The 26,452-nt window shown below is 40.6% G+C and overlaps 1 protein-coding gene across 1 annotated transcript in view; it reads left to right on the forward strand.

The window, feature by feature from the left end:
* The window catches only part of c19h1orf94 (chromosome 19 C1orf94 homolog), a 29,717-nt gene extending 21,598 nt beyond the window's left edge, over positions 1 to 8,119 (forward strand). Inside the window, exon 7 of the mRNA XM_085790420.1 lies at positions 7,973 to 8,119. Within this exon, the coding sequence (XP_085646546.1) occupies positions 7,973 to 8,002 (30 nt within the window). The 3' untranslated portion in view covers positions 8,003 to 8,119. The remainder of the gene's footprint in view (positions 1 to 7,972) is intronic.
* The last annotated feature ends 18,333 nt before the right edge of the window (positions 8,120 to 26,452 follow it).

Genomic DNA, 26,452 nt, shown 5'->3' on the forward strand with positions numbered 1-26,452 from the left:
TGTCTAACTTCTCCTGTTATCTATTCATGAAAATCGATTATTTTGTTCAAAAGTCTGTTTTTCATTAATCAGTAATCACCCCCATCAACAAACTGAAGTGTTCCTTTCAGCTCTGAATTTGCCGTTCATATCATTCATATCTACATGGAGCGGGTAAGCTCGGTGCTGCTGCCATGTGGTGTCGCCATGTTTTTACGTTCAGTGGCAGTGTGACGGTAGGAAACCACGGAAACTCAGCGGAGACATCGGAGCTGTCGGCTCAGGTCGAGGTGGCGTCTGTGAAAAGTCACCATGGTAACGCAGTGAGGAGGAATGGAGCGTTACACTGATGCTGCATTCACGTGCAGTCGGTCAGACGGCCGTCGGTAACAAACCAGATGTCATTTTAGTCACAGAAGTCCAGAGAAAGCCGGTAAAACGAGGGTCAGGAATACGACGTTGCCATGACAACATATTGTCACGTGTATTGTTTTGCCTCGTGCTGACGGACCACTTGTTTACATAGAGGCTTGTTTATGCCATTACATGCAGCGGCTGTCGTCCGTCCGCCCAATTTCATGTGAATGCAGCATGAAAAATACGATTGAGTTGCTTGCGATATACAACCGCAACGGTAGATGGGAGTAATTCCTACACAATGTACCTTTAACATAATTAACCAAACACAGATACTTTTGTAAAATGCTGAAAAGGTTTTCTGTTGCAGCTTTATGCCACACTCAATACACCAACTAAAGGAAACACATGACATAAGTATTCAAGCCATTTTTTCAGTCCTTTGTTGTCTTAGTATAGGTGGCTGGTTTAGACTGTTGGTGAATGGCCGTTTTTAGGTCTTTTCAAAGATGTTCAATTGGTTTCCAGTCAGTGCTCTGACTGGGCCCACCACTCCTGTGCTGTCTTGGCTGTGTGTTCAGGGTGATTGTTCTGTCATTAACTGAACATTCAGCACAGTCTGAGGTCTTAAGTGCTCTGGATCAGGTTCTCAATGAGAATATCTTTGCACTTTGCCACCTTTAGTTTTCACTAAACCCTGACCGGTCTCACTGTTGTTGAAAAACGCCCTCACAGCCTGATGCGATGGACAGGTGATGAGTGGTGCCTCATTTCCTCCAGACGTGATGCTTAGAATTGAGGCCACACAGATCAATCTTGGTTTCATCAGCTCATTGTTTCTCACAGTCTGAGTCCTCTTAAAGTGTTCTTTGCCAACTCTGAGCAGCTTTTATCCACCTTTGCTGAGGAGAGGCCTCCATCTGGCACATGCAGCCCAGGGTGCTGGAGTGCTGTGGTGATGACTTCTGGATCTCTGGATCTCGGCCAGAGTGACAACACTCAACGCTTGGTTGTTCCAAACTCTTCTAGTTAATAATGATGGAGGCACCTTCCCCTCACAATCTTGTTGTTTTCTTCTATCTTCAGCATTAGCTGTGTGACCTTTAATAGACAGGTGTGTGTCTTTCCCAAAGATGTCCAATTGGCTTAATTGACCACAGATGGATCGATGTAAGAAATGGGAAGAACCTGGGCTGATAGAAGGGTCCGTTTTTAAATTGTGTTTTTGTCTTGCCACTGTGAGGAATTGATGCAATAAATGTATATGATTTTAGTCATGATTTTATTTTTTAATTAAATTTTGCTGTGTGAATATCCATCCACCCATTATCTACTGCTTATCTGAGCAGGGTTGCTGGATGAGGGAAGGGTACACCCTGGACAGATAGTCACCAGTCTATCGACATAATGAACAACCTCACACACTCACACCATCACGTACACACTACGGGCAAAGAGTCACCAATCAACCTCGTGTGCATGTTTATGTTTATGGACTGTGGGAGGAAGAGAACTCATGCAGGGCAGGCTCAGATAAAACATGTAAACTCCCAGAAAAGCCTGGAAATCGAATCCAGAACCTTTTTTACTGAGAGGCGAGGCTGTCAACCACTCCACACTTACCACCGAACGTCTGAATATCCAGTCAATAATTATTTCAACCCCTAGTTTTCACATATATGTTAATTACAGCTGACTCAGGTTGACGGCTGTCTCACTAGTAACGGTGAAAACAGCAACAATGACTGCGTTTACCCCAGTTTTGATGAGTATCCCGATTTTGATCAAATTCGGGATATGGTGTTTACATTGACTTAGAGAAACCTGGTTATTCAGTATCCCTAATACAGTATCTCGGTTTCTGTACTGCGTCTGCCTGTTTCATGTTTGTTGTTTACAACAGGAAGCACAACTACTTGGAAATATGTACAAATCAGAAAATGTACATATTAAAAATGCTGCCATGTTATATAACTTAATAAAAGAAAAGAAAATGTAATGCAGACTGATTGACATTAATTTATTGATGTAAATGAGTATCTTGTATTTTCTGTTTGGCTGCTTATTTTCTGGCATAAGCAAATCTCAATCTCTACTTTTTCTAGAGTGTAGTTGAGTTAATTAGCTGAGTAAAGGACCGGACCTTTTATTTTTGTCGCTGGCGACAAGTTTACATATTAAGTCGATGCAAACGAGCAACTGAGCGATTAATTGCTCAGGCAGACAATCGCTGGGGCTCTGAGCGACGGAGCGATTTTTTGTTCTGTCGCTCAAAATGAGAAATCCCAATACAAGTCTCTGGCCGTCAGTTGCTTGTCGCTCAGTGCTGATTGGCTGCCGTAATCTATGCGTAACTATGCCAGCTACTGAAATCATGGAAACGTAATACAACTCCACCGGTCCAGCAGAGCAAAGCCGGTTTGACGTTGTACGGCGCTTGTGGGACTTTCACAACAGGTAAACAGCAGCAGCAGGTACAATGTCAGCCGTGCTGGACCAATACAAATGGGAAGAAAAGAGCGACTCTGAGCGAGGTGAAATTCACTGGAATCGCTTGAATGACGTCATCAGAGCGATCTGTTGAACTGACGAGCGACTGCAGCTGAGTGACGGAGTGATTTTTTTGGAGCGACAAAAATAAAAGGTCCGGTGTGAACGCACCTTTATAGCTACTGCAGAATTACACCCTGGTACAACTCATGTGTAGGATTCACTGGTTTCCATTGCAGAAAGCTGAGAGATGTGACACCTGCATTTGTTGGAGAGAGTTGGGCTTTGGCAAGAGAAGCCTGAGAAAAACACTGGGATTTTTGTGAGCAAGTGAGAACAAGAAAGAGCGGGATTGTTTCTTCTTTTTTTTTCTGTTGACCATCAAAGTGACAGCATAAAAGGCATATCACTGCCAAACCAATATTTTCCTGTCATCCAAACAGAATCCAAATGTTATCCTCGCCTTGATATTTTTTAATTTGAATTTCATTGCTTCGACGTGAGCGAATAGATGCATAGAGCAGTGTGCAGGGAGTGACGTGGGTGCATACACACATGATGACGTGAGCCCGCGCACACAGTTGCACACACAGATATGCATATTTATGAGATCTCTCCGGCTCTTCTGTCACACACTCACACACACACACAATGAAAGCGCACATGCCCTCATACTCGCACACCAGCCATTCCCCGTAAGCACATGCATAGAGCTAATCACTCCCACAGACACGTGTGTGCTCAAGTGCAGGCAGCCACCTCCACTACAGTGCAAACTGCCATCAGTGAGGACAATCAATCAGTAATACAGCATCTTGTGACTGCTCCCTGATTCCTTCCCTTTGCCCTCTAGTGTCTTAAATATTTAGTCTGTTTGACATCAAATGCATACATGAATGTCAATGAGGCAGATCTCAGTCCTCTAATCGTGCACACAAACACACATGCACAAAAAAAAAAAAAAAAAAAAAAGCTGCGGATGATGAAGCGGCAGGAAGTAGTCAGATCTCAGAAACCGAAGATGGGAGCAGAGCTCTTTGTAGTCTATGACTTGGTTATTGTACAGTCAAGCACCATTTTTTTGAGATTGCTTGTGGACACTGTGCAGGCAGAAAGTGATCTTCTGATTGTTACTTCAAGAAAATTGTCTCTCTAGTCTTTGACACACACAGGGGGGAAAAAGGCAGTATGATGCATTCTTTTTTATGGTGGTGTCTTACTCTCCTTGAAAGCGAAACCAGTAATAAGGCATTGGCTTTTTGAAATGCCTGTCTGTCAAGGATCTCATCTGAGACAAAACCACTCAGTCATTTCCCATACCTCACAGAAGGTACCATCCACCTGTTTCCTGTGCAGCAGCACCAAAACAAACACTATCATCTCCTATGCTGATTCATCTGAAGTTTCAGCACTGTGGCATTTTGATGACACCAGCACTCACAAATTGGCTTATTTAAAAAAAGAAAGAAAGAAAGGGGAAAAAAAGGCCACACATCCTGACCTCGTTCCTCTGAGGACCAGACTTCCAGACCTGAGATGCACCAAAACAAAGCGTTTCCAACAAAACAGCCATGATAAATGAGCAAGCACAAATGAGGCTAAACAGGGAAATAACAAATGTAAATGCTGGCACTCAGGAGGGCTGAAATCAGGCGCGGAGGAAGCTGCCTCTGAATGATATTTAGGGACGTGGCTTCATGCCAGACGTTTTTGTGTTTAAGTTTCTGGTGGAAAATCAATTTGCTATTTGCCAAATCATTTATGCACTCAGTAGCGTCTATGTTTCTGTGGAGCTCTTGTGGTTATTAAATGTGTCTGTTATTTGTAGTGAAATATTTTAATCTCTCAAATCATTTTTGGCTGAACATACACATTGTACAACTCATGGGTTCATTGATGCCTTTCACAGAGGCGGTGTGCATATTGCTGGGATATTTTTTTCACTGGGTTTTAAAGCCCCAGTATGTAACTTATTTGGCTTTTTATTAGCAAAAATCAAATATTGCTTTCATAAATACGTATTTCACTGAAGTTGAATCACACCCGCATACAAATGAAAGCTTTCTCGTACCTTAGAATGAGTTGTTACAAGTCGTTACAAATACATAAGTGGGCGACGCACCGAACCGAGGCGGCCATGTTGGATCACCATTTTTACATTGAGTGGCAGCGTGACCGTAGGTAACCACGGAAACTCACCGGAGCTGTCGGCTCGGGGAGAAAGTTTTCCAGGTAGCGCCTGTTAAAACTGTCACCACTGTGTAGTGTGAGGAAGGACGGAGGCACTGAAGTTGCATTCAGGTGCAGTCAGGCAGACGGCTGTCGGCAAACCAACCGGATGTCATTTTAACTCGACGAGAGAAAGACGGTAAAACGTGGGTCAGGTAAACAATACGACATCACCATGACAACATATTGTCAGTCCTATATTGTTTTGCCTCGTGCTGGCGGACCACTTGTTTACATAGACGCTTGTTTATCCTGTTACATGCAGCGTCTGTTGTCTGTCTGACGTCTGCCCGATTTCACGTGAATGCAACATCAAGAATATGTATATGCAACCGCACCGCTAGATGGGGGGAATTCCTACAGATTATACCTTTAAAACAGCCTCTGTATAAAAAAACAAACAAACACATATTTTATCTAAAGTGTGTATTCGTAGTGCATATAAGCACATGGATCCACAGTGAGTGTGACACACCATGTAATCACACCTTTGGAAAAGTGGCGGTTGCAAAGGTAAAGATTTTATTAAATCAAATGGAAAATGCTACCTTGCCAGGCTAGTAGTATTTGACAAGGAGACTCCAGACATCTCCAGGAACTCCAGACAGTGCGCTCTTTTATCTGGGTCTGTGGGAGAAGCAGAGTTTAAACCAGGCAGTGAGGAGTTACCCTTGTAAAACATTGAGTAGTGCATTTTAGGAAACTGGTCCCCCTTAAAGAGACGTGCCCAGGATAGACATGCTACTGTATATCAAATTCCACTCCTCCCTGCACATTGCCTTGATAAAAGTGTTTGTTTGAGCCTGGAGCCTTTCATTGTTTGTGCTCCCCACAGCTAAGCACTGAGCTGGGTATACAAGTCCATAGCAAACACTGGAGCCTGTGCCTATCAGAGCCCGCCTCCTGTTTTGATGCAATTGCTTTATTTTTTTCAATTTTTGTCCAAAAGATTTGTGTGCAAATACGAACGCGTTGAAAGTGGCGCGGCTTTGATGCGGAACACCATGTGTGGCATCCTTAACTCGTGTTTGTGTTGTCATGTCAACATCTATTTGCAATAATGTCACTACATATAAATTGTGCTCGGTGTTTGCGAAAAAAAAGGAAAAGAAGAAAATAAAGAATCCAATCTCATTTACTTTCTGACTGAACATTTTATCTGTAATCATTACATGAAGCAGCAGTGGTGGGTGTGAATAAAGTTCTTCACCTCTGAACTCTGACATTCAGCACCGCGTGGGCGGATGTCCACCAAAAATCAATTATCACTGATTGAACAGTCACTACTTGCTGCAGCTCAGAGGAAAATGATCAGTTAAAATGTACGAAACAAAGATTCTTCTGCAGGTTCAGAGTGAATTTAGTCTGGATTATGAAATGTTTTATTCTCCTTGTATTTATTTATAGACACTGTGAATATCATTGAAAGAAAACAACATCTAACACTGGTTTACTGTGATTTTTTTTCTGAGGCTTGTAATAAAGAGAGCCGTGAAGCTTTTATCCTTTGTTTGTCTTCAGTCTTTTATTGTGTTGTGGCTGCCTGCCACTGAAAAGTTTACTGAGGTCAGCTCAGGAGCCTGCTGGCAGTGACGCCCTCTCTGTACTGAGTGTAAATGTTGCTCGGTTGGTTAGAACAACAGGGACCCCACAAAACAAGCTCACCATGCCATGACTTCTTGCTGAGTTATACTTTGACATGATCCTTTAGTGTGTTGTGTCGCCGTGCCACAACATTTTTTTTATCAAAGAGAAAACATGTGAAGTTAAGAAACACAATCATACCAAATCAAATCATGCGAAAAAGAGCCAGTTTGTTGACTAGACCAGGGCCCAGTTTCCTGATAATGATCATGTTTTCAGGCCTGATGGAGCAGGTACAATATTTTTTTTGACAGTGCACTGATGTGGTGGCCCAGCAGATTGTGTCCTGGTTCGCCCATGGTCAGGTCAACCGTGGACCTTTATCATAAAAACACATGGCGAATGACATATGCACCCTTAACAATGCAACAAGAGAATATATCAGAGCTGAAAACAGCCCAAAGAGATTAATGTATTAGATGAATGTGGCAGAGGAAGACAGTGATGTGAGAAACTGACAGATCAAACATGCAAATCAAATGCTGTTTTAAATGTTTTAGTGGTAAGAATAATAGCTAAACCTAATTTTTCTACCGCTCATATTATGACAAACTTCACTTGTTTAAGAGTGAATGATCAAGTAGCAGTTTGGATGAAACAATAGCATCAGTGTAAATCACATTATTTGCTTATTCCTGCATATTCAGCATATTTAATTATGTAGGTAGTGTGAAATTCATATTCACAAGGCAATCAAAGCACAAAGCACTCTTTAACCCACGCTCATTTTCACCAGCACTGCGAGGTACTCCACAATGCTTTTGGGCAACAGATGGTTTTTTACACTCATCTTTGCTTTCAGGTGCTTTTTGGAAAACAGACACCAAATAAAGCTGTGGCTACCGTATATCCACAAGTTTCCGAACGTCATCTATGGTCAAAACCGGAAGCTGGAATTGTACGTTGTAGTCAGTCGTTGTCATAGTTGCGGTAAACGCATGGCTCTATTAACACTGGCTTTTAACACGGATGTCAATTTGTGTGATATCCATTGTTAAAAGCTGGTGTGATTAACCATGCGTTTTAGAGATTTTCATTGAAAAAAAAAAAATCCATGCATTTACCGCGACTACCGAAACCATGGAAACGTAAACATAAAATTCCACTGGAAGAGCAAAACCGGTTTACGTTTTTGACGTTTGGAAAAAGGTGGATACACTGTATGTGTTCAGCCTGGTGGGTATAAAATGTTACCTCCGCATTCACTTAAATGAACATCACTGTGTGAAAACAGATTACATGGTGCACTTACATCTCTCTTTCTGTTTTCCAGGGAAGAGGTTACCCATCGAAAACACAGTAACATGTGAGGACAACCACCGTGCTGGAAGTAATTGTGTTTCTGCTGGAAAATATAAATATTTCACTACCCTGTGTTTTTCCCCCCTTTGTTATCAATCTAATAAATATTTGCCTCGTACGACAATAATCGGCTCTCATGTGTAACCTACTGCTCTTTTGGGGCTGAGCCACAGCGAAGTCAAGTGAGGCAGAGGACACGTCCGGCCGGTGCTTTATTTCATTAGCAAGCATCTGTATGCGGGGCACACATACGTTAGGGCCAAAATACAGAATGCAAACTGTATGCACCCTCTAAATGAATTGAGGGATGTGTAGTAATAACAAAATCTCATTGTGCTGTGGTGATAGTGAAATGGCGATTATTCAACAGTGCAGTGTCATTTTCGCCAGTGGACTCTCTCATACATAATGCATCCAAATCATTGCATTTTCCTCCATTCTGGGCTACAATGCATATTTCATCAAGTCAGTGAAATATTAAGCACTCTTATGATTTGATATTCTCTTCCAAAGGGGGATTTCAGATTATATATTTTCTTGACATCACTTGTTTCTCATCCAGGAGCAAACTTCCGGGGATGTCTTTATTTGGCGTGTTTGTTTACTGGAGAGATGCTAGATTGGTTAATGCTGAAGTAATGATCAATCAGGAAACCAATCAATTTGAGAGATTATCAAGGCTTAGAGGCCATTGATCTATAAGAGGGCTCAGCGCTGAACGGCAGGTTGGGCTCATTCCAACTCATTTGATTGAAACCAGAGAAGCTCAAACTGTACGGCTCTTCGGCCTCCCCCCGTCTCCAATTTCAAATATCAACTGTTATTTAGGTGAAGGAGACGAAACTGAAGGAGCAGGGAAAGAGGTGTGTTTGGGAGGGCATTAAGTCAGAAATATATAAGCAAATGGCTGCTTCAAGCTTCCTCAAGCTTAAGTAAGAATGAAAACAAAGTTTGAGTGGAGAAGGAGTTAATTGTTTAATTGTCAAAAGTTATTAAATCAGCCTATAGTAGGATATTAGCCTGTCTCTGAATCCTTATGTCAGTTTTTTCTGCACCATCACAAAGGTCATAAAATAATCTAAGGGATAGTATGTAGCTTATTTGGCTTTTTATTTTATTTACATTTATTAAATATTGCTTTCATAAATACGTATTTACCGAAGTCTAATCACAACCGCATACAAATGAAAGCTGTCTCGTAGCTCAGAATACAAATACATAGGTGGCGGTGCACCCACCGGAGGCTGCCATGTTGCATCGCCATCTTTGAATACGGTACGCGAAAGTGGACAAACTAGGCTCAAACGCTCTATTGAGTGTCTGTGACTAGGTTTGTGCCCGGAGGATGATCAACGTAGTTGTTTTTGTTTTTTTCTGCCATTATAAAACACACACGGTTCTACAGCTGAGCAGCATTAGCAGCTAGGCTACGTCTTACAATGCTGAACTGTTGTTATACAAAGTGCAGCCAAACACCAGGCTGAAGAGAGAGAGACAGCAGAGGTTCTTCTGACAGCTGTGGAGCTGCTGCTCAACCAGCTGGAGAACAGAGACCCACGTCTCTTTTTTTAAGCAGCGCCGTTGTTACAGCTGATCATACCGTACCTATGTCGGAGTTTGTTTGTCCTCTGATCTTCCTTCATGGGGCCGCACTGTGTAACTACTGTAAGTCCTCCTGTGTAACTTTTTACTGTGAAATATGACTGAAGGCACGAGTGGAAGTCTGCGTGTGTGTTAAAAACGATAGTAATTGGTCAAAGATATTGTTATCAGTTAGCGGCGGTTAAGCCTGCCACACACATAAAGATAATCGGGCTGATTTTGCCCCGATTTTCCCCCTTCCGACCACGGACAGACACCGCCCGATTATCTTAAGGTCTTAAGATTATCTTATAAGATTCTCTTGTAGTGTGTGGTGTGTTAAGAGTCAAAATTCCCCCGACAATCGGCTCGGAAAACGTTCGGCGCCGATAATCGTAAGTATTAAACATGTTCAATATTTACGATTATCGGGGCCGACTTCGGTGGCCGTTTCAATCAAAAGTCATCTTGTGTGTGGAGAGCCGGTGTTGTGCGGAGAAGTGCCTGCTCGCCGAGCTCTGCATGCTGCTGCTCGCGGCAACAAGCCACTTCTCCGCACAACACCGGCAACCTCACAGAGAGCCACAGTGCAGCCCTGGTGTTACATGAGGTTCACACAGACATTCACACACACAGGAGATTTCCTGATAGCTGATAGCAAAGACTTAGCGCTCGTAGCCGGCAACAGCCAGCAATACAGCAGCCATGTTTAAACCATCATGTGACCGCCGCTCACAGCCCGTCATGTGACAGCGCACGGCTCCCTATTGGACAGCCGCTTGACTGCTCGGTGTCCGGAGCCACAGACACACAGACACACACAGATGGGATCGTTGTAAAGGCTGAAGTGTCCCGCTTTCATTAAAAAAAAAATTACGTCGCTGTCATTGTCCATTCCAGAAATAAACCCGAAAGAGTAGCTACAACGACACCCCTGGTATCGCTGCTGATGCCGGATTGTTTTCTGACCAGAGGGTCAAGATTCTGAAAAATCTTAATGTGTGTGGTGTGTTGTGTTTGGAATATCGCAGCACACCACACACAATACGATCAAAACTGTTCAATCACAGATTTTTTATCTTCATGTGTGGGGTCTCTCACAGATAATAAATCGGTTGAGATTTATAAAATCTTTATGTGTGTGGCAGGCTTTAGCGGTTAGTTTAGGAACGTGTTTGTCCTCGGCGGCCACCGTCACTTTGCCGACGGGAGGGGTGAGCGAGCGCTGCAATCTAGAATCTGAACCCTGGATGCCACGGTTTAGACCCAATACTACATACTGAAGCTTTAACTAATGAAAAACGATCCATGTTCATCTAAATGTCAAAAACTGCTCATATGAAAAGTTTGAAAATCTGACATTGTCTTTTAAAAAGAAATCACCTCCTGACAGACAAGCTGGTGATTTCAGACATGCACATTACTGATTTTAGGGACCTTGGACGGCGTCGTGTTATTGACACTATATTTGCTATTAATTGTTGACACAAACTAAAGAAAGTACTGCAGAGATTTCTTTTTTAGTCTTCAACTAAAATAATAGTTTGACAGTTTGGGGTGGTATCAGGGCACTTCCTTGTCTGTAAGATGAATATAAAAATACTTAACTTTGCATAAACAGTGGAAGCAGTTAATGTGGTTCTCTGAAAGAGTGGAAAACATCCACAACCATCACCTCTAAGGCTCACTGATGAACACATTACAGATTATTTGGCAGAGACAGAGTTGATGTTGCTCCCTGCTCACAGCCTTTATGCTAAGCTAAGCCAAGCTAAGTGCTTCCTGGCTGAAGCTTTATATCTAATGGAAGCTATGAGAGTCTTACAAAGCTTTTCAATTACATTTTCGACAGGAAAGTGAATAGATTTTGGCCTGTATTCAAAATTGTCTAACTATTCCTTTAAGAACTTATTTAGTAAATGTAGTAATTATTTGCAGAGAAAACAGTTGTTTACCCCTGTCTAACAAATCGATTCAGCCAAATAGACAAAGCCATTACTTCCTGTTAAGCCTTATTCATTTTAACTGTCAACTTAAAAATGACCAAAATCACCAAGTGTGCCCTTTGTCTTACAATTAATTTGGCTTTTATAAAGTATAATTTATCTTGTGCCACTGATTGACCAAGCAGTGTAATTTTTTGAAATGTCAAAGCACTGTTAAAGGCGTCTATTGTTCAACATCCATTATAATCGGACCAGTGGTGTTTGAAATATTGGTTTATATATTGACCTTCACGTTTAGCACCCTCATCAGGTGTTTTAAAACTCTGAAACAAAGTGCCAAGATTGAAGCATCTTTACATGTTTCATCATAATCACATCAGAAATGTAGCAGACTTGCCACATTAAAGTTAGAAATTTTGCTCTTTAATTAGAGTGCCACCCTCAGGGCAATTAATATAACTCCAGAGCACAGTGCTGATACATCATCCCTCTAAGCTTCATTAAATTTAGGCCTCGGTGATGTCACCTGAGATACGGCATCTGGCGGTCCATTAACACAGGCGCTGACTACATGGTGTGGTGTGGCAGACAATGATCTGCATGTATTGTCATATTCAATTTGTTTGTTTGTATATCTTTCTTTGCATACATGTCATCGCCACCTGTCATTATGTAATGTAGTCAGAACTTGCTATAAATATAATTTCAAGTGAGCAGAGTTAGGTTTCTATAAGAAAAATATACACTAAGTCACAACAACAAGCACATACTGGTAATCAGCAGAACAAATGTGTGGCACTCTCTGATTGACCTCATTGTGCCAATTAGGCTGTGGACCAATCTCCATAATAAAATCGGTACTTTCTCAGTGAGCGCCTGACAAATTGTCTTCCTTCTTGGCAATATCCTTTTCATTACAGTGACACTGGTATTTGAATACCAACAAGGCTGCTGTTGTCTCACGACACGGGGTGCCAGCGTAGCAGGTGTTAAAATTGATAATGTTGGCCCAGGTGCAGCTGATCTGGGTACCAACAAGAAATGGTGTGACTGACGCAGTGTAAGAATGTACTGCTCCTTTCATGATGAATAACAAGGGATGGGTACGAGTGCATGCAAAGTTGTGTGTGTGTGGGGTTTTTTTTTCAAAGTCTTTTCATTTTGTATGAAATAATCAAATTCTAAACTTCTGTGAGAGGCCCACCTGGCCCAAACTCAGCAAACCACCTTCTGTGCAACCTTGTGAGCAGCCCTGAGGGACTCTCCCTAAGTCGGCCTTATAGGCAATCGTACTCCCAAGCTCCCAGAATGCTTCACCTTTTAAAACCAGAAAACCATTTCCACCGATTTGATTTATAGAGCTTGTTGGGTTGTAAGCACGGTCCGCCCTCTGACCTCGTCTGACCTCATGGCCAAAAATTATGACCAATTCTTTTTTAGTTGCTACTTTTTCTGCTGACCTTCAGTAGTAGTAAGAAGTATTCTGATCCTTAACTTAAGTACAAGTATTACAAGAGAAGACATATTAAACATGCTGACCATGGCGCCCAAGGATAGGCTACTCCCTGCTGGCCTTAAGGTGTTGCAGCATATCCATTACAACAGAAAATATGCTTTTACTGGTAACAAAGCCAAACAAATTTTATTCATCACTATCAATAAAACATACCAGCATGTCAATAATGACTTTTTCAGCAACCAAAGTCCTGATTTCTGGGTGCAAGAAATTGACAGCTTGCCGAGGGCAGTATTCGCCGATATTGAGCTTAAAATGTTGCGTTTCTAACATAATTTTACCCACTTTTCTATCTGAGAGAGTTGAATGTAATAACTAAAAATAATACTGCCCATTGGTATCGCTGTAGCTGGACTGTGCATTTCGCCTCCAGGTCTGGCAGTTCCTCTCTGCCTTTGCAGGATGATTGCCTTTTTCTCACATTTTTTTGTAATATGTGAGTAATTTGCTTAACAAGCACACAACCAATTTCATTCCAGTTTTCTTACAAGCTGTGTTATTTTCTAACATCAGACATCATTTGATAAATTCTTTCTTCAGTTTCTTTAGTGTTAATGAGTTTCCTTATATAAGGCTGCAACAAAAAGGCCTGATTAAAGCTCTCTGTGTTGTTTGAGTTCAACACATACTCTGGCTGTCTACTCTTTTCACCTCTGTGTTTCTGCCCCTCGTGCACCTAGTTCACTTGTGATGTAATGACAGTTCTAGAGTGTAGAGAGTGTAATTTGCAGAGGCACTCACAGCTGGTACGCCTGTAACAAGCTCTTGCTGGATAATTTTTCCTTTTGTCTCTGAATGCATATTGCATATTAATCAAATCACTTACATTTTAATGTATGTTCAATAACAAGTCCTGCATGGAATACATGTCATTAGCTGTAATCTTTTTAAAAAAGATTACAGCTAATGCCTTTGATCAGTGGTGTGCTTAGTGACAAATTGACTGATCTGTGTGATGGAGAAACTGAGCAGGAGAAGTTGCTGATGAGATGCTGAAAGCTGGCAGGAATAATTTAGAATCCTTTATAGCACAGCAGTAATTGACAATGTTTTTTGTGGACTTTGTATTCAACAACCAACAACTACGCACTCTACAGCTTTAGAACCACACAGTTGTCCACCAGCTGTGATGGTGTGAGTGGGAGCATTCTTGAAATTTCTGGAGAAAGTTAACAGCTAATGACTATTCTCACAAAACCCCGCTGATGCAGGAAAGTGCAGCGACCATCATCAGACCCATTTGAATCACACAAGCAAGCAGTGGAAACCGGCCTCAGCTGCACCACAGGCTCAAACAAGGGGGCTGTTATTGTTTCTCCTGATTTAAAAAAAAGTAACAAGTATACTAAACTTTTAAACATTAGACTCACAAAGTACAAAATCTCGATATAGCACGTACACAATTTATGATTCTGAATGTCCACGTACATGCTGTGGAGGCGGAAGACTCACTGCCCTGTTTGACCTGCTATGACTCATTGAAAGACAAATGTGAAAAACAAAATAAAAAACAAACAAAAAAGAAAGACAGACACGCCAAAAAATGGTGCAACATCACTGCAGTGATGCACTCGAGCTTAGCTGCTAGCTGGCAGTGCATTAGGGTGTCTGTGTGTCGAAACCCAGTGAAATACTGTACACAATAGACAACCTAATGAGGGCTGTGCCTTAAAAAGCTTGGCATTTCCCTGCACCAGCTTCCCACCACGCGCGTGAACTTGCTGATGGTTTTCAAGGGCTTTCCTCAGAAAAGGTTCCAACCAGCAAGATGAAAGAAAAGTCGGCATTTTATCCGCAAAAGTAATTCTTCTGGCCTTTCTTCCTCCCCCATCTCCCCTCAGTGTATTTCCCATTTAAGTGTGTCATTGTTTGTTTGTGTGACCCTGGGGCCTCATAAGAAGTGCGAGATGTGAGAGAACCTTTATTCATTAGCCGTCAGCATCCTACCTCGGTAACAACTTGGGACTCGGGGTGGGGTGGAGCTGGGAGAGAGTGGAGAAGAGCGCAGAACATGAGAGCATGAAAAGCATTCAGTTAAGACATGAAGTGCAGGGTTCATTAAGCATGAGCAAGCCGATGAAAATGACCATCCATCAAGGGAGTGTGCTGTGGCAGCACTGGAACGCTTGTGCAGACATGCGCACACATAACATACTCAATTACTATAGGGTAATGCTCCTCCACTTAGTCTCATGTTCACTCAAAGCCTTTTCTTAAGGAAATGAGTAGCCAAAATAACCTGTTAGCCTGTTTATTTTATTTGCTTCAACAGGATCGAGTGAATGCCTCTCTGAGATAAAGACTTGAATTTAAAAATGTTTTGATTGTTTGCAGCTCTCCACAACAGGAGTGAGTGGAGCTTTCACACAACACTGGATGTTCTAAAGAATAAAATCACAGAAAATGAATGTTCATAGTATCCGTCTCCAATTTCCTTATTGTGTACACCAGCACCTTCAATTTCCTTCAGTGTGAGCTATTACTGGTTATATGGGGACAAACCAAATCATCCACACTGGCACTGTCAAACAGAACAAAAAAAAGTGTGCCACAGTACTAACCTTAGCCTAGCCTAGCATACAAAGCTTCTTGACCAAGACAAGGCTAGAAAGAGGATTAATACGCTGCATCAAATATGTGAAAGTGAGCTATTGACTGTATAGCAACTGTGCATAGTGTCAAACCACCAAATGTTAATTTTCACATTACAGAAACGGTACCATGGAAGTGGTAAAAAAGCTCCAAGGTACAGATGAAAATGCAGGTAGTTAAGAAACAAACTCCAGGCTCTTTATGACATCTATAAAGTTAGACTTCACATTTACAACTAGGAACCAACCTTTTTTTCCCTCCCTCAGATAATTTTTGAAATCCAATAATGTATGACCTGTACTCTCACTCACTGGAAACCCCTTCAGCAACACTCCTGTCTGAACTATTATCCACAAAGTCATTCTTCAGCTTTCTACCTACCTTGTTTTTTACAGAAAATGCAGAGGATACAAAGAGTCTGTAACTCCATCCAGGGCAAAATGTCTGTCGCCTTTGCTTCCACACAAAACAACTTGACTTTACTTGGCACGTTGTCACCCTCTGGATTATGCAGCCTTGACAGAAACTGTTCAACACCTTCGGCCTACCACCTGCTGCCTTGACACTCTGCCTAGAAGCTCCTTTAAATCATCTGATGTACTAAGGATAGTCAATAGTTCTCTTCAGTCCTTTTTTCCACAAAGGTTCTGAGGACTGCAGTTTTTTTATGTCTTGAACTGAGGCCTCTGTAATAAACAACAATAGGCTTATATAAAAGCTTCCTGTTTCAGAAAGATTATTGAAAGGGTTGTTTTTCTGCAGAAAAACCTTTAAAAATGCTTTTCATTCCTCCTCCAGTCAATGTGACTTTAAATTAGATGATAAAGTGGTGTGTTACAGTGGCACTGTAGTCATCACACAGCCTCGGCCTCAGTGCTGCTTACATCCTTACCATTGCTAACACTACTAGTAACTATTTTTTTCTCCAGCCCAGCTGTGAGAAAAAAATAAATACTTATACAGCTGGACACACATCAGGTATGTTGCAACTTCACCACTAGCTTAAGCGAGAAATCTGTCAATTTACCGTTTCTGTAGTGTCTCCTCAAGCAAGCAAAATTCTCCACAACAAAAGTAATCCAGCCCCTCACTTGTCTTCCTTCAGCCTCAAGTTAGCAGCAAAATATTTCAAAGTAAAAAGCATGGTCAAGTAGTGAAAAGGGTCTTCTGCACATGCCCGAAATTGATATTTCTTCTTCTTTCCAGCAGAGTAGACACAGTTGGGTGCATTGAGGCCTCCCTCTGGTGTGGTAGCATCATTTCTTCCTTTACTTCAATAGTCAAAGTAACTTTACTCAGAGGCAGTGAAACTGTAAAATAGCTCTTCAACGTGCAATTAACTGTGAAGTCTTTAAATCCGTACACTGGGTTCCTGTGTGTCAAAGGATAGATTTGACCCTACTGCTTCTGCTACTAATTACTGTATATAACGATTAAATAAATAGGCTACAATAAAAATAAAAAAAACTAAGCCAAAACATTGTGTACTTTTTGTATGAAAATTGATTAAATTGCTTTGCTTGTTAACATCTCCCCATATCCGTTTTATTAACAAAAACATCTTATTTGATACATTTTCATTCCAGCCCTAAAGTCCTTATGCGCTCCTAAATTTTTAAACTTAGTGCTCCTTTATTGTCTCTTGAATGCAATTTTAATGTCTTCTTAATGGCTTATTTTCAATGTATTTCTATGCCTCTGTAAAATACTTTGAGTTGCTTTGTGTCAGGCTGCTGCTTTATAAATAAATCTGCCTCACCTTTCTTTACTGCATGCAGACATGTGGTCCCAAGGACATGCAGCATGGATTATGAAACGCAGCTACTGTCACATGAAACATGAAATATCTAGCCAAAGATTTTCTCCTGCACAGTTTAATAATATAACTACAACTTGTGTCATTGTGAAACACGTGCAACGAGTCTGTGTATGTTTAGCTGTGTAGCTGGGTCCATATCTTTCCCAAGGCTTTACCAAGCCATGTCAGAACTTACAGTATGTCTCTCTGACCTCCTTCGCACCCAAGGGCGCACACACATGCACACTGAAGAGACTGCAGTGATGAGCTATCTGCCCTTTTAGATTGTATTCATGCATTCCTTTAGTTGCTTTGCTTGTGGCAAAGACCAGAACATATGGGTGCATATGGTGCATGTAGAGTGTACTGTATGTGTGGGGGTGTGGAGGTATGTTGAGTGCAGATGCAAACCACATTAGACAGTGAGCATTAAGAGCCAAGTACAAGCTGACATAATATGCATCGCAATTCTTTAGAAGTTATTTCGTGCACAATGATGAACACAGCTTTTGTTAGTGGCCTTGCCCTAAAAAACCTTCCGTACCTCAGTGATTCTTTTCAGTGTACTCTGCCCTGTCTGAATGTGCATGGTGTTCTTTATCTGCAACACAATACTTACAGTAACACTAAAGTACAAAGCACTTACAGTGCCCAACAACTCAAACAATAGGTGTTCCTACCCTTTGACTATGAGCTAAAGGAGCACATACCACCGACATACCTTCATTGCTATGGTTACGATAATAATGACCTGACGAAATGTTCTGGTTTTCTGGACATCTGTAAGAAAAGAGTGAGGTTTAGTAAGATATGAGAATGGGTTGTAATAACTCTCTTGCAGATGACTTATGGACTTGGTTTTGTGAGTATACAACATGAGGACTCTCTTATTCAAGCTTCTGAAATGGAGAAGAGTCTGTTTTTCTTTGACAGCTAGAGGTGGCTTGCCGACCTGTAAACCCACTCAGATACTGACTGTGACGCTGTGACTGAGGATTCTGCCTGCAGACGTGCCAATCTGCATTTATATGCGCATCTCCCAGGCACTTTATATTTGTATTCGCACATTACAGTATGTTCTTTTGTATTTATATGTGTATTTATGTGTGAGTCTGTTGGCCTGTGGGAGAGAAATTGCCAATGAGAGCTCTAAAAATAAATTAAATACATTTTCTGCAGAAGGAGCCTTTATTTTCCATTACTGCCCTCAGCCTAAGTAAGGGATCATGTGGCTTAAATACAAAAATCCTACACTGCTGCTCAGTAAAATCCTTCTTAATAAGCATTATCCTGCAAGAAAACACTCTGGAGCCAAACAAGTTCTAACCTCTGCTCAATTGGTGTCCAATCCACGTTTATTGTCCCAGTTAGCTGGGTTGTTGTAGCCTGGTGACCTGCTACTGGGATAGATTCTGGCTCCTAGATATTCACTTTGACACTGAACAGACTATTTAACCTTTCAAACCATAGCTACAGTATTTACCTATAGAGTTACAGAGTTTCCTTTAAACCAACTTTAAAATAGAAGTAAGCGATCCGGTCGTTTTGGCTACTTCTTGTCCGCCCTCGTCCCTACGTCACCACATTCACGTGCATCCCTTGGCTGCACACAGAGAGGACCGCCCCTTTATGCCGTTCTCTCTCCTCATTGGATAAAGGTGGTAGGATACAAGGAAAGTTTTCTCCTCGGCTTACAGCAGAGCAGAGTGACTGACAGACCCGTGTTTCAGACCAAACACTCTATGTAAGTGATTGCTGTCGGAAGATAGAACTATTTAAGACTTATATTAACACAAACATTGAGCTTACTTCTGCTTTAAGGCTAACATAACAATGTTGCCCAAATCTTCAGCACTGACCCACAATCCTCACTCTAGCACCCTCACACTGCAGGTCATGATTTACATACATCTAATGCCATTGAAAGGCATAATAAATGTTATTCCACTATATATATATATTTTTTTAAGTATATTTTTTGGCGTTTTTGCCTTTATTTTGATAGCACAGTGAGATAGACAGGAAAGGGGGAGGCAGAGAGAGGGGGAATGACATGCAGGAAAGGTCTGCCCGACGCGGGATTCGATACTGTGAGGCCCTTAACTAGCTCCTAGTACTGGTGCATCCACCATGTAAAAAGAAACTGGTGGTCATTCATTCCAACAGAGAGCAGTCAGACTGATTAGCATTCGTTAATGTCACACTGTGATGCTGTTGTAACATCCTTGTACCACAATCACCATAAACACACTCATGTTTCTGTTAAATTACATGTGTAATGTACACAACGGATGAATTGAAAGTGCAAATAACTGCAGAGCGATACAATGTGAGGATGCAAATGCTCTCGGTAATACAGTATATTTAGATATTCACTGTTTTAGTGTGAATGCCACTAGTTATTTTTCTGATTGCACATTATGTAAATATATTTACAAATGCAACAACTTAAAATGTAAATACCTTGGTTGAATTGTTATTTTCTACTTAACCAACACTGGAGTTGGACTGCACGTTAAAAATGTTGCTATTGTATATAATCAAGGGTTTGACAGAATAATTTAACATTGTTACATTTGGTGTCACATATATTGTACAGTATCTTATGTATCTTGATCAATTCACTGAAGCCACATCATGGTAGGAAGTGTGATGGTTAGACCTTATAGGCCTAATTTTTATGGTTGCACCAAATCAAATGGTTACTGTCCATTTTTACAGCACCATCTCATCCACTGTTTTTGGAAAGGTTTATGTATTCATGTTTAAAGTAGAATTTTGCCTATCCTTACTGGAACAATTGATCCTTCAGTTTTTCTGTAATATTCAAAAATACGGGGCATCCACAGTGTATGCTTTTCAATAGACAGCAACAAGTATTTCAATCGGCACTCTATGGGATTATACAGGTTTTACTATTAAACACTACCTCATTTCATTGATTCCCCGCAGCCAGAAAAAGCGTTTGATTCAATATTTCGTTTGAAAGACAACTTGCACATTGTGGCTAATTTCTGCTCCTTACTTTATTATTGATTCAAACATGCCCCCATGTCTCAGCTTCAATAAAGTCTATTCACTCCGTTAATTCCTTCTGTCATATTTGTCCTTTTAACACAATGAAATGATGGTAATCGATGGATGGGTTACTGCTGTAACAGTTTGAACTTTTTGCTTAATAGATTGCATTATTTATAGTGTCCGAAATAGAAAGAAGAAGAAAAAAAGATAGTGAATCGGTGGCTACCTTATGTTTTGCATGAAGTCTGTGGTATTTGCATTTTAATTGGCTGGCAGAGCCAATGATAAAAGACTGTAATTTAACAGCTAAATATGAACCAAGGCAAAGCAATTAGTATTCTCTAAATGTCACGTCTTTGTATCTGGACGCATTATACACAAAATTTATTAGTCAGTCTGTGGTCTCACAGAGGGACTATTCCGTTGTGTGGTGTAGCACACCTGGGTACCTGTGCTCTACCACAGCTCCCTCAAATGTAGAGATATATCACTTCAAGCTAAAATCAGCAGTCCCAATGTGTTTGTTTCCACATATCCCCATAGGGAGTGTGCAGAGTGCAGAACAGCTGTCTTCTCTTCTCTCACCTATTGCATATTCACCTTAGACAGAGTATGGCTACACTTGAAAGCAGCAGTACAGTGGCAGCGGTTGTCTAAAAGGCTTGGAAATAATTTACAAAAAGAAGAGTTGTCCGAATGTTTCATTTATGGATATTCTATTTGGAAAAACATCATTATTAATGGAAGAGTAAACAAGTTTAAAAACACTATGAAGGCTCTCCTTGCATTTACTCAGGGTTCATTCATTGAGGCATTGATGTGAGATTAGTTATGATGGCATATTTCCATGCTATGGGAGAAGGAATGAATGATTTAAAAGAGAGCTGTCATAATTGAAAATAGCTTAGTTTGGCTTTAAGCATGCATTTGATCAAACTTGGGAGTGTTTGGCCTTCGTTCTCAGCAAATTCTGCTTTGACAAATGGGAGGTTATACATCAAAGTAAAAGGGAAAGAGGAAAAATGAAAAAAACAAAGTGCCTCATAGGGGCTGGAGAGCAGACTACAGGTGGCTGCAGTTCATTTGACAGTGACATATTGAGAGAAAATCTTCAATGTTACCTTCTAATAGTGTTTCAAGTCTATTATTAGCTCATTTATTGCAATTCTAACACTTGAAGGGGAGGTAAACAAGATCAGAGAGTCAAGAGTTTAAATAACACTCCCAGTCATCCCAAAGGTAATTACACAGAGGTCAATGAGCGGAGGATGACCCCTTAAAAAAAAATAGCCGTCAGCAATCAATATTTCATGCTTACACACACTCACAGACACACGCTTGCACACTTGTAGGCGTCGTCCCTGCCAGGAAACGAGTGGTCAATCTGTATACTCCTCCGCTCTGCTCAAACAGAACATGAGGACCAAATTACATCTTAATGGCATTTCTCTCTTATTAGCGTTGCATCGTCTTTGAGTGCACAAGAACAAAATGAAGCTTTCAACCTTTCCCATTCATGTGTCATTTTGCCTGTTGACGCACCCATATACACTTGTATTATACATTAGAGATATCGAACAATCTAACTCTAATGGCCGACCGCATTAAACCTACAGTATGTGCAGAATAGTTACCTCGGTGCGCAATTTCTGAGTACATTTTCTTGACAGGGTGTAATGACTGTAAAGTACAGAAAAGCAGTGGCTTTATTATTCAAATGTTTTTTTTACTATCTTTATTCTGTTTCCTGAGGTTCTGCAACAATTAAATTGAATGTCAACACATTAATCAGCTTAGAATTAATATAAAGTGAACTATTTCACAAATGCTGTGCAAATGATTTGGAAGCAGTTTATTAACTTAATATAAGACACACAAAAAATACAATAATCAAATGCACAGCTAGAACCTGTAGAGGAATAGATTTTTGTGCTACATAATAAAACTGGTCCCTTGGGTTCTTCTACTTGAATTCTTGTAGGAATCGCTTTACCATCTTAGATAAATTCTGTAGCTGAAAGTTATACTTGACAGCAGATAAACAACCTCAACAACACTCGAAAGGATGATTCAAGTTTTTAAGCCCAGATTTTACATTTCCCACACATACATTTATGAGGGAGTAATTCATTATTTGTGTGACATTTTTACATGTCGACAGCAAAAAAGATACATTTTTGACAATTTTATGGATGCTTTGTTGGGCATTTCATATTAATGCCGACACAGAGACCGTCAGCCTCAGGCCAAAGGCTTGAGCAAACAGACATACGACTGTGCTCCATAGTAGAAATCACTATATATCTTGCCTCTGCTTTCGTCTCCAGCAAGTGTTGCTGTGTTGTTTCTCTCACAGTCCAGCCACAGAAACATAAGAATGAACCCTTTGCTTTGGCCTTTTGACCACACCAGGCTCAGGCTGGCCCTGGACATGTGTTGAAAGGAAGCCAAAACCATAGAAACAATGATGATAACTCTCTTGCTAAAAGCTGTCTACTGAGATATTAATCTCATAAACAGTGCTTATATAGACTAGTTTCATACAGAACCAATGGCAGCAATGGATTGAACACACTGGAGACATATGAAAACAGCGAAAGCACTTACAAATGCATTTACTGAGGTGCATTTGAACAAGGATGTGTTAAATTTCTTTCCTAGGCACCAAGGTGCATTAAAAATGCTTATTTTGCTTATATGAGAAAAAACGAACTCCAAAGTCAGTGACTATGAATCTACTGAACTGAACAAAATGATGCAAAAGAGCAAAGTGATTCACTATTTTCCACATCTACTTTTATTAACCAGTGGACGCACCCTGTGGCTATGATACCAAGCAGTCTTCACGTCTCACTGACTTTAATACTACTGTGACATTTTGACTGTGTACTGAAAAGGTGAAAGTTTTGAAACTTTTTTAAAGTTATAGAAAATTATTTAATATTGAAACTGCGAAGGGTTGTTTGAGCTCAAGGGGACAAGTGACAAAACAGGATGATAAATGAGTAAAGTGCTGATGTAAATGATCAATGATCCTCCCTATCTGTCATGCTTAATGGGAACCACTGAACCAGTGACATTGATTTGTTAAACCTCCCACCTTTGACCTCAGTTTGGGCTAAAGTCTAAATAATTCTTCAGACTAACTGCGGCAGCACATCCCTTTACTGAAATCATATTTTTACCAACAAGGATGATGAAAAGGTAGAGGAGGAAAATTAAGGGACGATAAATGCAAAGAAGAAAGGAGCACAGAATTACAAATCCATTCCTTTCATTTGCTGTTCATGTGCTGCTCCCATGTCACTGCCACGCCTGGTGTTAAACTCACAGAGTAAGACTTATTATGACAGGAGGAATATTTTCACCCTCTCTGTCACCAGCAATCAGTAGAAGGCAGAGGGCCCTAATCAGAGCGATGCTGAACTGCACAAAAGCTTCTCCTCCCACATTTCAAATTGTTTCTGATGCTAAGATGGGTAGATTGGTTTAGCATTTCTCTGGGTGCTTACTTCTTTGAGTCATACTGAATGTTACAAACTGTAAGACTTTCTGCACCTATCATTTGGTCATAGCCAGATTTAAAGCAGCTATTTGTTAGAATGTGCTATTGCTGTTCTCTTACAAGTCTAGAATAAATTAAAGTTCAGAATCAAACTTCATTCTACTTGGCAAGAACTGTCTCCAACTCTGGGACAGACACAGTATTTTACTTCTGTTTCTATCACTTCTCTTCAAAAAAAGAAAAACCTTTGAGGAAAAGGGTGGTGAATGAAGGTTATCTTGTTTTGCTTTGTCTCCCATAGCATGCTGACATAATAGAAGTCAGCATGCTAACCAGCCCCAGCCCAGTCGGCTTTCCAATTCCAAGTCACTGCAGCATCCAGGCTGACCTGAAGAACTAATGCTGCTTAAAAGGGTTTATAATAACAGCTTTCCTTCAAAATACAGAATGACTGATGATTTTGGAAAGTAAACTTAAAGTTATTCATGCTGGCTATGTCACAACAGTTAAACTCACAAGTAATTCCTTTAAAAGGCTTCTTAGATCTACATTTAATGTTAAATGAAAGATAGAAAAAGGTTTTAGACCCTATGTCATTCGTTTATACAGTATAAAAGAGTTAAACACTATAGCTTTTAAAGCACATTTTCTGTAGATTAAAAGCTTCTGATGTGGATTCAAATGCATCTGTAATGCTATATCTGGTATAAAATCATGCAACAGTTTTGCATTGTGTCTTGTTTACATTAGCATACATGCATTTTTAAAAATCTTTTTAAGGTAATCCACTGCTTCAGCCCTCATAGGATAAATGCACTTGCACTTGTTGAATTTTCTCTCTGCTGCTACTACAATCGTCCTGTCCTATCCATACTCTCCACCTCTTCCCATGAACATATAGATAGATTGATAAATAGATAAATAAATAAATAAATAAATAAATAAATAAAAGATAATTGTGTCCGAAGCTTGCGCTTGCCTAAACCTCAGGGCAAGGATCAGCTCTGCCAAATCCACAACTAAACCACTCCTTCAAGATCTCTGATCTGTGGCAAAATGGAAAATCCCTGATGAGAAGGCATGCCAGTGGGAAAGTGAGCCAATATCTCTGAATGATTTCAGTGTAATTCAAAAGGGCTTAGCAGATGGCAGTGTATCTTCCAGTATGACAGTGGATGCAGGATAAATAGTAACTTTCATTTGTCTTCCTTGGTTCCTTCCCCTGCATGTTATTTACAGTAATAATGGAGACATAACAGTATATATAAAAAAAGGTCAGTTAATCAATGACCAATAAGACTGTCATAACGTCTTCACAGCTGTCAGATACAGTACTTTGCTTAAGGGCATTTGAAGAGTTTGTTGTATCTGGATATTTAATGCTATAATCAGTGAAGGTTGATGGCAGGAGCTGCCACATGAACGGTTTTTCAGAGACCAGAGGAGCAGATGGGAAATGTTGCCTCGTTTAGATAATTTCTTCATTTCATGGCCATCCATCCCAAACTACGGACTAAATAAAAATCTATTTCCTAGGTGCTACAGATCCAATTTGTGAGTGTGTTTAGGGGGTGGATAAAAACAAATGCACTGCCTGAAGTTCATAATTATCTCTGAAATACAAGGGGGCATAAAATATTCATAAAAGAAATCATGCCTGGTGTTAAAGTATGAATGTGTAATGTTGTTTCTCCGCTACAGTGGTTTTCTGTACAGAAGTCATGTAGCATTCACATCATGACAGATAGAGGTGCCCTGTATTACATGTGACACACTTTGAAGATGTTGCCTTTATAAACAGGCTATTTGTCAGTTACGTTATTATTGAATAGCCAACGTGAGCGCAACTAACAGCTCCTATAGTCTGGCAGAACCATTACAAGTTCAGCATCAAACTCTAATCTTGCTTCTATTTCTTCTACTGAATTTAACCAGCTATAACTAGTCAACCTTGTAGTAGCAGAACTGTTCCGAGGATCATGGGCGTGGTAGTGGGGGGGAAAGGGGCCCTGACTACCCAGGGCCCGAGTAGGGAGAGGGCCCATGAAAATCCTGAAATTATTATTTTTTTGTGTGATGTTTTTATTTAGAATGAATTTGGCCCTCCAATTAATTGGTGTTGTAATTTATTTCAAATATATTGATAACAGAATGGACTCTGTGTCACAGTTGTCCCAACATATTCTTGGTTTCCCTCATCAAACTCATCAAATACACAATCCAACAACTCCAAAACACTCTAGTGGACAAGTTGTGACCTGCACATTCACTACGTTAGGAGATAGTAACGGACCATTACAAGACAGAGTTGTTATCGAGGTAAATGCAAAGCCAGTATAGTTCCTAAAAGAGCCTGCTTGCTGAGAAACTGCCCCCGACAGGAACGTGCATCGGGGGCTTTGTATAAATTTCATGCCAACATTGATTGGTCTTAAAAAACAGGTCACATTACACTTGGGGAGGTGTAGAAGGTGTGGAGCTGGGACACAAGA

This window comes from Trachurus japonicus, chromosome 11 (assembly GCF_045865225.1).
Source record: "Trachurus japonicus isolate A0001 chromosome 11, Traja_1.0".
Taxonomy (NCBI): domain Eukaryota; kingdom Metazoa; phylum Chordata; class Actinopteri; order Carangiformes; family Carangidae; genus Trachurus; species Trachurus japonicus.